Source organism: Podarcis filfolensis (genome assembly GCF_964270895.1).
Source record: "Podarcis filfolensis genome assembly, chromosome: 12".
NCBI classification, from domain to species: Eukaryota; Metazoa; Chordata; class Lepidosauria; order Squamata; family Lacertidae; genus Podarcis; species Podarcis filfolensis.
In genome coordinates, this window is record NC_139614.1 from 13927502 (window position 1) to 13945045 (window position 17544).

The following is a 17544-nucleotide window of genomic DNA, read 5'->3' on the forward strand; positions in this document are numbered from 1 at the left end:
ATGATGTTTTGGGGGGTGGTCTCTGGCTACAGAGGGACGCGGGTGGCGCTGTGGGTTAAACCACAGAGCCTAGGACTTGCTGATCAGAAGGTCGGCGATTCGAATCCCCACGACGGGGTGAGCTCCTGTTGCTCGCTCCCTGCTCCTGCCAACCTAGCAGTTCGAAAGCACATCAAAGTGCAAGTAGATAAATAGGTACCATTCCAGCGGGAAGGTAAACACCGTTTCTGTGCGCTGCTCTGGTTCTCCAGAAGTGGCTTAGTCATGCTGGCCATATGACCTGGAAGCTGTACGCCGGCTCCCTCGGCCAGTAAAGCGAGATGAGCCCCGCAACCCCAGAGTCGGCCATGGCTGGACCTAATGGTCAGGGGTCCCTTTACCTTTACCTCTGGCTACAGGGTGGACAACTTCAAGAGTCTATATAAGGGCTTGCGCACCATTGTTCTGGGTTCCTCCTCCCTCCTGCATGTGATGAGTGAGGACCCTGTTGCAACAGTTTAATAAGGATCAGACTTACTAGCTGCCTTGCTTCTCAATATTCTCTGGTTGGCCTCTGTTATTTTCTCCTACCAATAGGGAACCCACTTGAGGACTCTATACGGGCTCTAGAATACCCCATAAGGAAAAGGGAGCAGTTTTTCTTATAACATCTGTATTTATGGTAAGAAAGGACTGTTTACCCTTTCCCCTGCTGGTTTGACTTTTGTGGGATGTTAGCATCCCAAATGCCTGTGTAAATGGTCCATTGCAAGAGCTGTAGAACTCTGTGATATCATACACTATGTGAAAGTTATGGCAGTTAGTCTTAACAGAGCAGCAGATATGCTGTGTTGTACTGCTGTCTGCCTCAGAGTTAGCTAGTTTGATCTATGTCAGACGTATTAGCAATTTAAGAAACATCCACCCACATTGCGTATTTAATCTGGAACTGCAAGCACACTCAGCAAAAGTTATTTGTTCCTTAAACTTTAAAAGAGAGTGCCTTGTGAAATTTTTATAGGAGGGGAAAGAGAACTAATTAAAGGGTCAAATGACCCAGGGCTGTCTTCCTTATATGCTGCAAATGGGAACTAGAGTCTGTCATTCCCACAACTTTCCCCCTCTCCACACCCACCGTATTCCAGGTCAGTTTAGGAACAAAGCTTCCATGCTCTAGTTATCTCCCACTTGGACTACTGCAATGCGCTCTACGTGGGGCTAATTTTGAAGGTGACCTGGAAACTACAATGAATCCAGAATGCGGCAGCTAGACTGGTGACTGGGAGCGGCCGCCGGGACCACATAACACTGGTCCTGAGAGATCTGCATTGGCTTCCAGTATGTTTCCGAGCACAATTCAAAGTGTTGGTGCTGACCTTTAAAGCCCTAAACGGCCTCGGTCCTGTATACCTGAAGGAGCGTCTCCACCCCCATTGTTCTGTCTGGACACTGAGGTCCAGCGCTGAGGGCCTTCTGGCGGTTCCCTCATTGCAAGAAGTGAGTTTACAGGGAACCAGACAGAGGGCCTTCTCGGTAGTGGCGCCCACCCTGTGGAACGCCCTCCCCTCAGATGTGAAGGATATAAGCAGCTATCCTATCTTTAAAAGACATCTGAAGGCAGCCCTGTTTACGGAAGTTTTTAATATTTAATGCTGTACTGTTTTTAACATTTGATTTGGAGCCGCCCAGAGTGGCTGGGGAAACTCAGCCAGATGGCTGAGGTATAAATAATAAATTATTATTATTATTATTATTATTATTATTCCTTTGGGAATACTTGGCAGAGGTAAAATTGGATTGGCAGACAGGTCCCAGGGGAAAGAAAACATCTCTGGCAGGGAAAGGGTTAAACATGCTCTTCTTGTCTTCCTCCCCACCCCCCAGCTAAGGTGTGTACACACTGTACCTTTAAAGATCATTCTTCCCCTCAAAGAATTCTGGGTACTGTAGTTCAGAGGAGCACTTCAAAGCAACCCTTAATAAACAATAGTGCCCATAATTCATTGAGGGAAACAGTATGCTCTGAATGCCATTTAAAGGTCTAGCGCAAATCACCCCCAACTTGTTTTGCAGTGAATAAGAAGCTACTGTGGATTTGGATATGTACACTGAGTTTAATGTGTGTCATTTGAGTCCTTTGTTTCACATAAGCGCACATGGAAAAGTATTCATTGTTCTAGTTGCCATGAGGAACTCAGTCGTCATGCAGGCAACCCAGCAGCCTTTATGTTACTGCCTGTCAGCGCAGCCTGTCCAGGTTTGTCTTGATAAGGAAAAATCCTGAGGTGTGGATTAACTCCGCTGCCCAGCTCGACGCCCCGCAAGTCTCTCCGGTCAGCAAAAGAAAGAGACTCCAGCCAAGTTAAAGAAGCAAACAGCAGTCTGCAGACCTGATCTTTATTTGTTGTGTCGTAAACAAAAATTGCCCTTTTCCCTTATGGAGTATCCAAGAGCCCATATAGAGTCATTACATAGGTTCCCTATTGGTAGGAGAGAATAACAGAGGCCAACCAGAGAATATTGAGAAGCAAAGCAGCTAGTAAGCTTGATCTTTATTGATCTGCTGCAACAGGGTGCTCCCCTCATCCGCAGGAGAGGAGGAGGAACCCAGAAAAATGGCGTGCAAGGCCTTGTAAAGACTTTTGAAATTGCCACCCTGTCATTGTCATTGTTTATCTCCTGTCTCGCAGGTTACTTGACTGGATACCCTGGGGAGCCTGGCCAGTCTTTTGTAATGATAAATACTTAATTCCTGGAACATTACCATATATCTAAGACCATAAAATCCCTATCACAGTTGCAACAAGGTTCAAACACACAAAGAGTGGGAACATGGGGAGCATGGGGTTGCGTGAACCTTTAAGAGCTCTCCCCATTTCCCATAATACATTTTTCAACAGCATCATCAATACATCACAAATATGTCAAAAAGCAGGAGTGCTTGCCATGTAGAAACATGAGCCCATCACCCACCCCTGTCAATAACCCTACTGACACCTTTTAACACATTCCCCTAGCTGCAAGGCTTTCCTGCGCTTCTCCTCTGAAAGTATCAGGATTCAATCCACCATCCAGATGGATTTTTGCCTGAGGTATGTGCTGCCCTTGATCGCCTCCTGCCTCCTATTGTGAGGCTAAGTTCACACCTTGTGGAGGGGCAAGGAGTATGTGACCTTATCCTTAAGGGATTATGGAGGCAGGGGGAGCCCTTCCAGAGGAGTCATTAGCCCTTGAAACCAAGGAAATCAGTCAAACCGTTGAATTTTGGTGATTATTTGATTCTATATTGGATAGTCAGAGGAAACAGTACGATGTAGGATATCCACTTATTGCTACAATTTTATAGACTGCTTTTCTGAGCCTCTTTGCTGTTGTGTATGTATGGTGCCTGGCCTTAGTTAGAGGCTGTGGTGGGGACTTGGGATTTTTGGGGAGTCATTTAAGTGCCCCCCATTCCTGGTTTTAACAGTCTCCACCTGCCTGACACCTGACACCAGACATCAGAAACAGCATCAGGTGTGGGGGGAAAACAGCTGCTTGGGCCAAACTGGGACCTTGTTGTTGTTGTTTAGTCGTTTAGTCGTTTAGTCGTGTCCGACTCTTCGTGACCCCATGGACCAGAGCACGCCAGGCACTCCTGTCTTCCACTGCCTCCCGCAGTTTGGTCAAACTCATGCTGGTAGCTTTGAGAACACTATCCAACCATCTCGTCCTCTGTCGTCCCCTTCTCCTTGTGGCCTCCATCTTTCCCAACATCAGGGTCTTTTCCAGGGAGTCTTTTCTTCTCATGAGGTGGCCAAAGTATTGGAGTCTCAGCTTCAGGATTTGTCCTTCCAGTGAGCACTCAGGGCTGATTTCCTTCAGAATGGAAAGGTTTGATCTTCTTGCAGTCCATGGGACTCTCAAGAGTCTCCTCCAGCACCATAATTCAAAAGCATCAATTCTTCGGCGACCAGCCTTCTTTATGGCCCAGCTCTCACTTCCATACATCACTACTGGGATACCATAGCTTTAACTATACGGACCTTTGTTGGCAAGGTGATGTCACTGCCCGTGAGCCAGAGCTTCCCCAGCCCTGTTCTAGTAATATGGATATTTCTGACTCTTCAATGTAGGATTCATTGTATGTGGTGAACAGGGCCACCCCATCCATGAGGCAAGATGAGGTAACTGCCTCAGGCTGCAAGGTCCACTGTGGCAGCAGATCCCAATGTAGATCCTCCTTCCCCTGCTTGTTCCCAACGTAGATTTTCTTTCACCCCTTCTTACCTGGCAGGGAGGGGAAAGCCATTTAGGGATCTGCCTCAGGTGGCAAAATGTCTTGGGCGGGCCCTGGCGGTGAATGCTTTTACAGTCGTACCTTGTGAGTCGAACGTTTTGGCTCCCGAACGCCGCAAACCCGGAAGTGACTGTTTGCGAACATTCCTTCGAAGCCAAACGTCTGACGTGGCTTCTGATTGACTGCAGGAAGCTCCTGCAGCCAATCGGAAGCCTCGCCTTGGTTGCCGAACGTTTTGGAAGTCAAACGGACTTCTGGAACGGATTCCGTTCAGCTTCCAAGGTACGACTGTATTTTTAATTGTAGCGCTTTGCTTCTTTGTTGCTTGCCTCCCTGGGCTATTTGGGGACTGTGGCGTTTGCCTCTCCTAGGTGGGTCATAAGGAAAGGGTTAAACGAGTGTGAAGTGATTGGCCAGTGGGAACCTAAAGGGAGGAGTTAGAGTTGGTGATTTTGGAAGTCAGTTGGGAGTTGGAGAAGGAAGAGGGAGGATAAGTCTGTGGGTTGGTCGAGTTGTGTTGTGAGAGAGTGAGAGGAACTGTTAGGTGGAGTCAGATAGATAGTTGGGATAATCAGTTTGAAGTTGTTAGGAACATTGGGTCAGTAAGGAAACTAAGATTAAGAAACTGCCCAGAAAATTAACTGAAACCATAAACTTGTTCATGCCTATAAAATAAACTTGATTATTTGTTAATGTTAAGAACTGTCTGGACTCCGTCTGTACCCGAGAGAAACGGGTTGGTGGCAGTGGGAAAGCAATCACAGTGGTGGCACAGGGATCAATAGACCGTCAAACGTCCGGGGACCCTGTGTGATCGCCACAGGGACGAAGAGTGAGATAGAAACATAACTGCTAGTAGTGATATTTGTGTCTAGACTCCTTACTCGCCATCCCTAGTTTAGTAGTAAACTCCAAAGACGTCTCCCATTTTGACGATGTTGCTTCAAAGGCCCGCCGCTTTGGGCAAGCATTTTGAGAGCTGGCTTATGCTGTTGCGCATTTGCTGCCCACACAATCTGGAACCAAACAGCAGCAGCTAAACCCGCCAGCAAGTTCCTTTGAACGACGCCATCAACCTTGGGTTCGATCCGACGCATTGTCTGGCACGGCTAGAAACCGAAGCCAAACCGGTCAGCTTTCCCTTAAAGTCCTTAAAGGTGAATTTTATGAACAGAGTCGCTTACCTCCGTGGAAAGTGCTTTTCAGCAAATTACCGATCCCTGTGACGTACCGGTCTATTTTAACTTGGAACGTAAACCTATTTTTATTTCCAGAGACCTGAATTCTGGCGAACAAGGTTCCATTGTAGGCTGCCAAGCTCCATTCATTGGGAAAGGTCTATTCCCCCCGTGTTGTTGTGCCAAGATGCCAGGCTCTTTGAGACGATTAAAGGGGTCCAGCTGTATTTTCCAAGAAGCACAGTTTAGACGGAGCTGGTGAAATGACCACAGAATTTTTAAATAGATCGCTCAAGCTCTCCACTCCCTAATGACCTGGGAGAGCTTAGTGTTCCTCTTTAAAAAGTTAAAGCGTTATTTTAACTCCAAATCGATTTAGCTCTTATCTAGACCAGGTTTTGACATAGTTGGGCTCTGGCTGAAATCATCAAGCACACAGAACATGTGGTGGACATGCAAGATAACAAAAGCATCCTGGGAAATGATATATAATGAGTTGAAAAAAATGTTTAAAATAACTTTTGTGAAAAAATCAGCTTTTAAAGGAATTTTAGACGCAGAGATACCAAAAGAGCAGAAACGATTGTCTATGTATGTGACGACAGCAGCACGGATACTAATGGCCCAGAGACAAATGACTCATGAAGATGATGGACTACGCCGAAATGGCGAAAACGACTGGGAAAATCAGAAACCAGGAAGATAGGAACTTTAATAAGGAATGGGGAAAATTTACAATTTACTTAAGAGAACACTGTAAACAACTAAAAACTTTGGCAGGATTTGAGTAACACTTTTAATGCATTAAAAACTAAGGAGGAAATTATTTTAAGAAAATAGAGAAAATATATGATGCAGTAGTACAAATTTGAAATGGAAACCATAGAGGGAAGTCCAAGGATTCGGAGAATCCTGAATGTTGATGATTATGATCAATGTCTGAATTTAAATGTATAGAGTAAAACTGAATAAAAAGATTAAACACACACACACACACACACATTATAAAGCAAACAACATCCCATACATAAACTCAGCCATATAGGACTTCTCCTATGTAGAAGTGGAGAACCTGTGGAATGCCAGATGTTGTTGGAGTCCATCTCCCACCAGGCTCAGTCTCCATGGCCAAAGTTTGGGGTGATGGCAGGAGTAACCCAGCAATAGCTGGGGGGGGGTGTCAAATGACTCCCCCCCTACCTTTAACCTCTCAGATCTGCTGACACTGAATTGAAAAGGACTGCTTTCTTCTGTAACCAGGACGACTGTGGCGTTTGCCCTCCTAGGTGTGTGACATCATACTGGGTTCATAAGGAAAGGGTTAACTAAGTGTAAAATGATTAACCAATAGGAACCCAAGGGGAGGAGTTAAGAAGTCAGTCTGGAGTTAGAGAAGAGACATAGAGGATAAGTCTGTGGGTTGGGCTAGTCTGATGTGAGAGAGTGACAGAATCTCTTAGGAGGAGTCAGTCAAACAGCTGAGATAATCAGTCTGAAGGTATTAGGAAGGTATAGGCCGGTAAAGAAACTAAGGTTAAGAAACTGACAAGAAAATGATCTGAGAAACCATAAACTTGTTAATGCTTATAAAATAAACTTGTTTATTTGGTTTAATTTTAACAACTGTCTGGACTCCGTGTGTACCCGAGAGAAACGGGTTGGTGGCAGCGGGGAAGCGAGCAGAGTGGTGGCACAGGGATCAATAGACCGCCAAACATCTGGGGACCCTGTGTGATTGCCACAGACTATACATCTATAAATGTATAGAGTAAAACTGAATAAAAATTTTTTTATATCTATCTACCGTATCTTATCTATCAAGCAAACAACATCCCATACGTAAACTCAGCCATATAGGATGTGTTGCCATGCGACTTCTCCTACGTAGAAGTGGAGAACCTGTGGAATGCCAGATGTTGTTGGAGTCCATCTCCCACCAGGCTCAGTCTCCATGGCCAAAGTTTGGGGTGATGGCAGGAGCAACCCAGCAAGAATGTGAGTCTTGTATATACATAAAATAAGGGTTAGAGGTAGAACCTCCTTCGTGTTCTTGCAGATATACGTATTTTTCCATGTATACGACACCCCCCATGTATAAGACACCCCCTATTTTTGGGGACTCCAAATTAAGAAAACACCCCTCAGCACTATCCGTGTATAAGACAAGCCCCAATTTTAAACCTAATTTTTTGGTTAAAAAACCCCTAGTCTTATACACGGAAAAATACAGTAATCAAATCTGAATCCTGTGGCAGCAGCTATTTACCCCCTATTCCCCCCCTTTCTAGTGAATTAGCTCTTATCTACACAGTTACCCAGAAGTCAGTACTGCTGTTGTGTACAAGGCCCCTTTAATTACAGAACAAAGTCACAGATTGTGACCTAAGGCTATGTTCACACCATAAAGCACTACGATGCCACGCTAAACCATCATGGCTCCCCCCAAAGAATTCTGGGAGCTGTAGTTTGAGGGTGCTGGAAGGTGTTAGGAGACCTCACAGAGCTACAGTGGCCAGAGTCCTTTAACCATCTATCCCTCTTCACAAGGGACTCTGGGAGGGGAATCGGGGTCTCCTAAGACTCTCGGCACCCTTAACAAACTCCAGTTCCCAGAATTCTTTGGGGGAAGCCATGACGGTTTAAAGCGGCACCGTAGTGCTTTGAACGCAGAGTGTGACTGTGACCCAAGATTGGTGCAGGCCGATAGGTGTTGCTTGGCATTGTGGTCATGAATAGGGGTGAGGCAAGAAATGCAGCTGTGAGAGAAAGTGAAGAGACAGAGGAAACTTGGGGGAACGGACTGTTAGAATTCCTGCTCCATGATTGCAGTCATGGGATTTTTGTCACATGACGATATATGTTTTGACTCCACAGAGTGGGAAGTGACGGAGGCAGGATGTTTCTGTTACTGTGTTCCGTGAAGTGGGACTATTGTCCTTTGTTCTTTTTCTGTTTGAGGTCTGATGCTGGAGAGAGAGGGAGCCATGTTGCAGTGCTCTGTGTGTGTTTATATGTAAATAAAGTAGATTAGCCAAAATGCTGAGCTGCTGAGGTCTGTTACGCAAGCTGCGAAGACTCTGCGGAACCCTAAGTGTGCCGGTGTCTGTTGGCATCGGTCGCTGTGATGTTTGGGCAGAAGAAAGCTTTTGAAGCTCCCGATCGACCAGGAGGGAGGGAACATGCTAGTCGGGCGTGTGTCTCTGCCAGGGTCCTACTCGAGTGTAGGCCGGAGTTTGGCAGAAGATGTTTGTGCCTAGCATTCCAGGTCAGTGGATTCCCCACCCATTGCCCACTTGGTCACATTTGAGCCCCTGGTTGATGGTTACTTGCCTGGGTTAAGCTGGTTTGTAGCTGGTCTGGCTGTAACCACGAGGATGGCACCTGAGTGACATCACAGTGCAAAACTGTTGGCATCATAGTACAAAAAAATGGGGGGCAAGGGAAGAGGCTACAGAAAGGCAGTGCTGCATTCATTTTTCCACACCTAAATTTTGCCATTTGAAAGAGAGTAAGCCAATGGCACTGGCTTATTCTGTGGACTGCAAGCTGAATACTATAGGATGCCTATTATGTAGAATGTGAATTTTAAAGGCACCCATTCATCCTCTTGTCAGGATGCTGTTAGCGGCTCCGGGCTGGTTGTGCAGGAAAGTACCGTATTTTTCGCTCCATAAGCCGCACTTTTCCCCTCCTAAAAAGTAAGGGGAAATGTGTGTGCGTCTCATGGAGCGAATGCAGGTGGGAGGCTCTGCTCAGCGCTCCCTTTAAAGAGCCGCGTGGAGCGTGTGTGCGGCTCTTGGGGGCTTTTCTAGGCTGCTCTTCTACCACCTCGTGGAAAAGCCTGCAAGCACCGCACACACGCTCTGTGCGGCTCGTGAAAGGAAGCGCTGAGCAGAGCCTGGGATGCATACAGGCTCTGCTCAGCGCTCCCTTTAAGTAATTTTTTTTCTTGCATTCCCCCTCTAAAAACTAGGTGTGTCTTATGGTCAGGTGCGTATTATGGAACGAAAAATACGGTATAAAGACAAGGGAAAGTTTCTTAGTGTCCTTTTTTATTTCAATCTCTACAGAGGGAGGCTATAAAAGCCAGCCTCTCGGATAAGGGGGGACTCTCCACCCCCCATTTCCTCATTCATCATCCTCATCACCTCCTCTACAGGTGATCTATGTGCCCTCTGTCTTTGCTCTCCTACTTTTAAGGCTCTCTGGGTTCTGGGAGAAGGAGGGTCTGGAACGCTTTCTAATGACGTTGGGCGTGGTTCTGGCTCTTCAATGATTTTCCAGCATTCCCCTTCATCTGCCTCTGAGCTGTGACCTCCCTCAAACCCCTGTTGTAAATCTATATTGTCTTCCTCTTTCTTCTCCCTGGAAGGTCAGGATGAGGAGGCGGTCTCCACCATTTCCCCTCTGCCCAGTCCCCAACGCCTCTGCACAAACTCTGTTGTGCTCTTTTGCTTGGCCCCCAAAGGGATGGCTGCACTACTTTTAATATGACCAAGGACCCGGGTTGCTTCTAAACCGACCTGTTTGCTGAGCATTCGCCCCAATTTGTTTGCACAAAGTCTGCAAGGAGGTGATATGACTGTCACTGTTTGTGGAGCCTTGATCCTGATTTGCTGGCACCATGTTTGCAGGACATCATCTGTTTCGTTCTGATCTGTTTGCAAGTGGAACACAGACGAAGGCAAACGCCACCCCCCATCCCCCAAGCTGCCTTCCAGGTATTTTGGACTACAGTTCCCACCAGCCCCAGCGAGCTCACCTGGAGAGCCCTGTGGCGTTTGCCTCCTAGGATGGGTCATAAGGAAAGGGTTAAGATAGGTGTGATGTGATTGGCCAGTGAGAATGCAAGGGGGGAATAAAAGTTGGAGTGGGAGGTTTTGAAAGTCAGTTCGGTTGAGGTTTGAGAGTCGGGAGTTGAGGTTTGGGAGTTGAAGAAGAAAGAGGGAGGTTTAGGTGTGGGTTGGTAGAGTTGTATTGTGAGAGGAACTGTTAGGTGGAGTCAGATAGATAGTTGGAATAATCAGTTTGGAGTTGTTAGGAACTAAGAATAAGAAACTGCCAAGTAAAATTAACTGTAAGCATAAGCTTGTTTCTGCATTTAAAAATAAACTTGATTATTTGTTTATGTTAACAACTGACTGGACTCCGTGTGTCCCCTTGAGATACGGGGTGGTGGCAGCGGAAAAAGCAATCGCAGTGGCGGCACAGGGTCAATAGACCGTCAAACGTCCAGGGGCCCTGTGTGATCGCCACAAGCACCAACTTGGAAAAAGCTGGGACTAAGGCACTAATGCAAAGCCTTTATCTCCTGTTTCCTGCTGAACGAGACTATGGAGGTGGTAAGGTAAAAAGGTAAAGGTAAAGGACCCCTGGATGGTTAAGTCCAGTCAAAGGCGACTATGGGGTTGTGGCGCTCATCTTGCTTTCAGGCCGAGGGAGCTGGCGTTTGTCCCCAGACAGCTTTCCGGGTCATGTGGCCAGCAGGACTAATCTGCTTCTGGTGCAATGGAACACTGTGACGGAAACCAGAGTGCACGGAAACACTTTTACCTTCCCGTCATTGTGGTACCTATTTATCTACTTGCACTGGCGTGCTTTTGAACTGCTAGGTTGGCAGGAGCTGGGACAGAGCAACGGGAGCTCAGACCATTGAGGGGATTCGAACCATCGACCCTTCCGATCAGCAAGCCCAAGAGGCTCCGTGGTTTAGACCACAGCGCCACCTGCACCCCAGGAGGTGACAAGCAATGACAGGCACACACAGCCCTTGCTCGCTAGAGGTTTGTTGGCATGGTGTGAGGGGTTTCTGCCAGCCAAAGTGGAGCTTCCGCTTAGCCCTATAGCCTGGTGTTTGTCTCCTTTTTCTGCCCCTCCCACTTCCCTGTCCCTCTGCCGTTTGGACTCTCAACCCCTTCGGCCAAAGATCACGAACAGATCACATGCGAGTCAAGGCTGATGAAGCCTCAAGTCAAGAAAATCCTGTCACTGCAGATAGAGCAGAAATGAACTGAAAATTGAATAATCGAAAGTAGAACCAAAGAACTGTAGAGTTGGAAGGGGCCAAGAGGGTCATCAGGTCCAACCCCCAGCGATGAACATGGGGCTCAAACACATGACCTTGAGGTTAAGAGTCTCATCCTTTACTGAGTGAGCTATCCCAGACTTGGATGAATGATATTCACTTGCTCAACTGCCAGGTGAGATTGCTCTTAGCTTGTGAATGTCCTACATACTTTGTTTTTAATCACATCGGTTCATAAATCTCTCTCTTTCTCTTTCTCTCTTTCTCTCTTTCTCTCTCTCTCTCTCTCTCTCTCACACACACACAGAATTTTTAGCATCTAGGTAAAGGTAAAGCGACCCCTGACCATTACTCTGGGGTTGCGGCGCTCATCTCGCTTTATTGGCCAAGGGAGCCGGCGTACAGCTTCCGGGTCATGTGGCCAGCATGACTAAGCCGCTTCTGGTGAACCAGAGCAGCGCACGGAAACATCGTTTACCTTCCTGCCAGAGAGGTACCTATTTATCTACTTGCGCTGGTGTGCTTTCGAACTGCTAGGTTGGCAGGAGCTGGGACTGAGCAACGGGAGCTCACCCTGTTGCGGGGATTCGAACCGCCGACCTTCTGATCGGCAAGTCCTAGGCTCTGTGGTTTAACCCACAGCGCCACCCGCGTCCCTTTTTTTAGTTACGTACATAATAAAGTAACAACAAATGGTCGTGTCAGTTGATGCACGATTCCCCCTGTGAAGTAGGGTGCAAATGGTTAGTTTTTAAGGCAACAACTACCATCAAGCCTCTGTTACAAGATGTAAAAACAGCACCAAGGAGATATTTTATTTTTTTAAAGCACAATGTAAGGCACACGTCTTCCACCCTCGAGTCAACTGGGCATCACATTCGGGCTTCAGCCACCACTGTTCCAAAGGCCTGGCATCTTGACAGCTGTGCAACCCAATCTCTCCCCCCATCTCAAAAGAAAACAAGCCTCCTTTCATCTTCAAACGTTTTTGCATCCTCTTGGCTTATTAGGTTTCCATTTAAGCTGTTGGAGGTGGAAAGAGGGAGGGAAAGAGAAATTAAAATAAAGCAGCTGTTTCTGCAGGTTCTCTTGCTCTCTTTCCTTTGGCGCTCTTCCTCTTGCCTGTTTGTTTTGGGACGAATGGCACAAGGTAGTCCTGGTTTCTGATGAGGACGTGAAATTTCCACCTAGAGAAATCCAAGAGCTTTTCATCTCTTGGGAATGCTTAGCCCATAGTAAGGTAAAGGTAAAGGTAAAGGGGCCCCTGACCCTTAGGTGCAGTCGTGACCAACTCTGGGGTTGCAGCGCTCATCTCGCTTTATTGGCCGAAGGAGCCGGCGTACAGCTTCTGGGTCATGTGGCCAGCATGACTAAGCCGCTTCTGGCGAACCAGAGCAGCGAACGGAAACGCCGTTTACCTTCCCGCCGGAGCGCTACCTATTTATCTACTTGCACTTTGACGTGCTTTCGAACTGCTAGGTTGGCAGGAGCAAGGACCGAGCAACGGGAGCTCACCCCATCGTGGGGATTCGAACCGCCGACCTTCTGATCGGCAAGTCCTAGGCTCTGTGGTTTAACCCACAGCGCCACCCGCATCCCCTTAGCCCATAGTAGGCAATACTAAAGCATATTGAAAGTCACACACAGCCCTTTAGATCACAAGATATAAGCTAAGGCTCTCTTCTTTCTGCTGCAAGAAGTTCACCTAGTTGATGTGTTCTGGGCTCAACAGAACAGGGCAGATATTGAAGCACAACTATCTGCAAGAATGCCTTCTTCCACATCTATCAGGGCTTGTGCTCTGAGGTCAGAAGGTGAGACCCTCCTGGTGGTCCTTTCTCAGGATGAGGCCTGGGAAATGGCCTCTTCAGTGGTGGCTCCTTTAAGACGTAGAACTCCCTTTCTACTAAAATGCCCCAGGCCCCACCTCTGTACAGTTTTAGGTGGCTAGTTAAGACCAGTGTTTGAAACTCCCATTGTCCTAGGCATATTTTGTGACAGGGAATTTCATTAGCGCGAGGAGCTTCTTGTCTCTGGGTGCAATACTACGCCTAAGATTTCGGGTTAAAACTGAAAGAGCGGAAGGAAAGGAGGACCTTTTTCTGCCTCCCCACTTCCAGCTACTCTCTGGAGACTGGAGAAGAGACCCTCTTAAGAATATTAGGGGAGTGGGCAGGGACTAGAACATGTGAAAAACAAACATAATGTTTTAGCTGCAGTTCATTCATTTTCATATTCTTGTTATAAAATAGCGTGCCTAGACATTCTGTTGTTGCGCCCATAACCTCGGTTTAAGGTACCATTTATCTCCCAGCTTTCATATCTCGGTTTCTAACACTGGTTAAGGCGCATCTGGAGAGACTTGACTGATGCAGCAATTAGTAGTTGCTCTTTAGTGATCTGCCACCTGCCTTCAAATATTGTGTGATTTTTATGGATTTACCTGTTTTAGATGGCCCTGGGGCTTGTGTAAAGGCAGTACAGTCATATCTCAGAAGCCGAATGGAATCCGTTCTGGACGTCCGTTTGACTTCCAAAACTTTCAGAAACCAAGGCACGGCTTTCGATTGGCTGCAAGAAGCTCCTGCAGCCAATCGGAAGCTGCGGAACCCGCGTCGGACGTTTGGGTTCCAAAGAACATTCGCAAACCGGAACACTCACTTCCGGGTTTGCGGTGTTCGGGAGCCAAAACATTCGACTCGCAAGGCGTTCGACTTCCGAGGTACGACTGTATATTAAACTAACGAAATGTACTTTATTTCTGAAATGGCTACGGAGACAATCACAGAATTGTACAGTTGAAAAGGACCGTGAGGACCATCAAGTCCAACCCCTGCAAGTGCAGGCATCTTTTTGCCCAGTGTGGGGTTCGAACCCAGAACCCTGAGGTTAAGAGAGGAGCATCTCCTGCACTGAAACGAACGGGGGCTGTGTAAGTCCTACGGCACCGGCTCATAAACCAAGAGGCAAAATTGACAAACGCTGATTATGAGCCAGCTAAAATGTTAAGTGTCACTGGGCGTTGGGCCTGAATAACCTGGTCCACAGGTTTCTATGGGACTTGGTTACAACTACTGCTAGCCACATTGAGAGACTCATGATTTAAATGCTAATTAAAGATGTGGCTAGGCAATTAAGGTCTAGCCAGCTGGTGGCCCACGACTGCATGCAGGGCTCCCAACACGATTCTTCCTGATCTCTGCTATTCCTCCCTTAGTTAGACTGCGCACACAGGGCAGGATTAAAGGTAAAGGGACCCCTGACCATTAGGTCCAGTCGTGGCCGACTCTGGGGTTGCGGCGCTCATCTTGCTTTACTGGCCAAGGGAGCCGGCGTACAGCTTCCAGGTCATGTGGCCAGCATGACTAAGCTGCTTCTGGTGAACCAGAGCAGCGCACTGAAATGCCATTTACCTTGCTGCCGGAGCGGTACCTATTTATCTACTTTGACGTGCTTTTGAACTGCTAGGTTGGCAGGAGCAGGGACTGAGCAATGGGAGCTCACCCCGTCACGGGGATTTGAACCGCCGACCTTCTGATCGGCAAGTCCTAGGCTCTGTGGTTTAACCCAGTGCCACCCGCGTCCCCCACAGGGCAGGATTACTTGCTCCCAACTACCCAAACGATACAGACTCCTGATTTGCGTTTGAAGGATCTACGTGTTCAGAAGTCAAGGTGATTGTGGCGGGAACAGCGGCCCAACTCAGCTCCACAATCTCTCTTGGCACATTTGCCCTCTTGGCACCAGAAACAGGTGAAATGGATTTGGGCGTGCAATCCATCGCCAAAGCACGAAAATGGCCAAGACGCAAGGCGTTTGCCACTGTGTCGTGTGCGAGAACATCCTACGCACGTTTCGTTGTACATCAGCAAATGGACAGCATGTGGCTCTCTGGATGTTAGGCCCCAGCTCTCATTGCCGTTGGCCTCGCTGATGAGACTTGAAGCCCCAATGGCATCTCAGGGGCCACAGGCACCCCTAACTAGGTGAGATCCTGCACATGAGTCTAAGCAGATAGTTGAAGTGTGACTGCCACACTTTGGAAAGCCGCACAGCCGTCATTCTTACCAGATCTCTTTAATGGCCGTATTGTGCTTGAGAGCATCCGCCAGGCACTTGGCACCTCTGCTGGTAATCTGATTCTGGATAAGCCTAGAAGAGAAAGAGAAAAAGAAAGGAGAACACTCAGCACCAGAGAAAATACTCTCTGTTTGCGCCCGGTCCACAGCGTCCTGCCTGTCACGCACTTGGCTTGGGCACGGTGGGTCTGAAGCGGAAAATCAACACTCCTTTTTGCTGAACAAGGCTGGGGTCTTGCCAGGAACTGGTGGTTTCTGATTTCCATCTGCATGGCTGGCCTGCCTGGCATCAGACAATCCCCCCATAGAAGCGCAGCCAAGAGGCTCCAAGCCTCTTCAGTCTAAAGTGCACGGGCGTCTTTCAGGGTTACTGAGCTTAATTGTATAATTGACCACACAGCTGCTCTCTGATCACAGGAGAGCATCTGTCTGGGGGATTATTCATGACAGATCCAAAGCGACGGCCGGGGAAGGCAATTCACTGGCCACTTGGGGCTGGCACCGCAAGAGAGGAGGCAGGAAGAGACCGGCTCAGAGGGGCCAACCATCAAAAATATGTAAAGTCACCTTGGAGTTCGATCTCTCCCGTTTTCCTTTGCCCAGAACACTGCAATTTATTTTTTAATTTTTTTATAAAAAAGCTTCAAGTCATTTATTTCTTTAGCATTAGTCACTCAAGGGTAATTTGTTATGGAAAAACACAACACACGGACAAAAGGAACTGTCAGCGTTACTGACAATGGGGTAGATCCCTAAACAAATGAAAACCAAGCCTTACATTTTGCTGGTGCTTTGATGGTGGTGATTAAACTAAACACTGTGTACGTGGGACATCTGTGTCCAGGGCAGCTGTCTATCAGCTCCATCTGCTACACCGGCTGAGACCCTATCTGCCCGCGGACTGTCTCGCCAGAGTGGTGCATGCTTTAGTTATTTCCCGCTTGGACTACTGTAATGCGCTCTACGTGGGGCTACCTTTGAAGGTCACCCGGAAACTGCAACTAATCCAGAATGCAGCAGCTAGACTGGTGACTGGGAGTGGCCGCCGAGACCACATAACACTGGACCTGAAAGACCTACATTGGCTCCCAGTACATTTCCGAGCACAATTCAAAGTGTTGGTGCTGACCTTTAAAGCCCTAAATGGCCTCGGCCCAGTATACCTGAAGGAGCGTCTCCATCCCCATTGTTCAGCCCAGACACTGAGGTCCAGGACCAAGGGCTTTCTGGCGGTTCCCTTGCTGCAAGAAGTGAGGTTACAGGGAACCAGGCAAAGGGCCTTCTCAGTGGTGGCGGCCACCCAGTGGAACGCCCTCCCATCAGATGTCAAGGAGATAAAGAACCACACAACTTTTAGAAGACATCTGAAGGCAGCCCTCTATTGGGAAGTTTTTGACGTTTTGACGGTTTGCCACATTTTTATACGTGTCATCTGCATAGGAATCCTTCAAAAGTTCAACTGATTCCTCTCCTAGTCACTGGTTCAGCAACTCCTTCCGGGAATTGTGACGAATGAGGCACTCAAACTTTAGATCAGCATGAATCTGATGCCTCAATGCAAATTAAGGGCTTCCGGTGACCTTTCTGTCAAAAGGAGCCCAAAGCTCAGGGTTGGGTCCTTGTGTAGAAAATGTACAGTGACTGAAATGTGACTCGTAGCCTGAGGCAGTGACTCAAGAGCGCCTTCTCCGCAAGCCAAGACAACTCACCATAGATGACCCAATCGCTTGTTGACCTTTACCATTTCGGCAAAGCATTCGGCTGCTTCGTCATCCAGCTCGTTCTTTGTTAGCCTGGTGAAAGAAGCAAACAGGATTTTTCTTTTCTTCTTATCTTTTAATTTTTTATTTATTTATACTTTTCAAGTGTATACATTTCACTGTTTTTACAATCATTTTGACATTTCAAAACTTGACTCCCCCCCCTTTCTGCGGTTCCTTAAATTTATTTTTAATATCTTCTGCATATCCAAATTAACTTAATGTGCTCATTTATTCATCTTCT

General features: G+C 47.5%; 1 protein-coding gene and 1 long non-coding RNA gene across 7 annotated transcripts in view; one reads left to right on the plus strand and one right to left on the minus strand.

Moving 5' to 3' along the window:
- The first annotated feature begins 282 nt into the window (after positions 1-282).
- LOC310745674 overlaps positions 283-17544 on the plus strand; it is a 34706-nt gene continuing 17444 nt past the window's right edge. The window contains exon 1 of the long non-coding RNA XR_014540303.1: positions 283-661. This is a non-coding gene — a long non-coding RNA (uncharacterized lncRNA). The remainder of the gene's footprint in view (positions 662-17544) is intronic.
- NOD1 (nucleotide binding oligomerization domain containing 1) overlaps positions 12242-17544 on the minus strand; it is a 46271-nt gene continuing 40968 nt past the window's right edge. For all 6 annotated transcript variants that reach the window (XM_083577707.1, XM_083577708.1, XM_083577709.1 and 3 more), the window contains 3 exons: positions 17250-17333; positions 15530-15613; positions 12242-12484 (listed from right to left, as the gene is read on the minus strand). In XM_083577707.1, the coding sequence (XP_083433833.1) occupies positions 12412-12484; positions 15530-15613; positions 17250-17333 (241 nt within the window). In that variant the 3' untranslated portion in view covers positions 12242-12411. The remainder of the gene's footprint in view (positions 12485-15529; positions 15614-17249; positions 17334-17544) is intronic.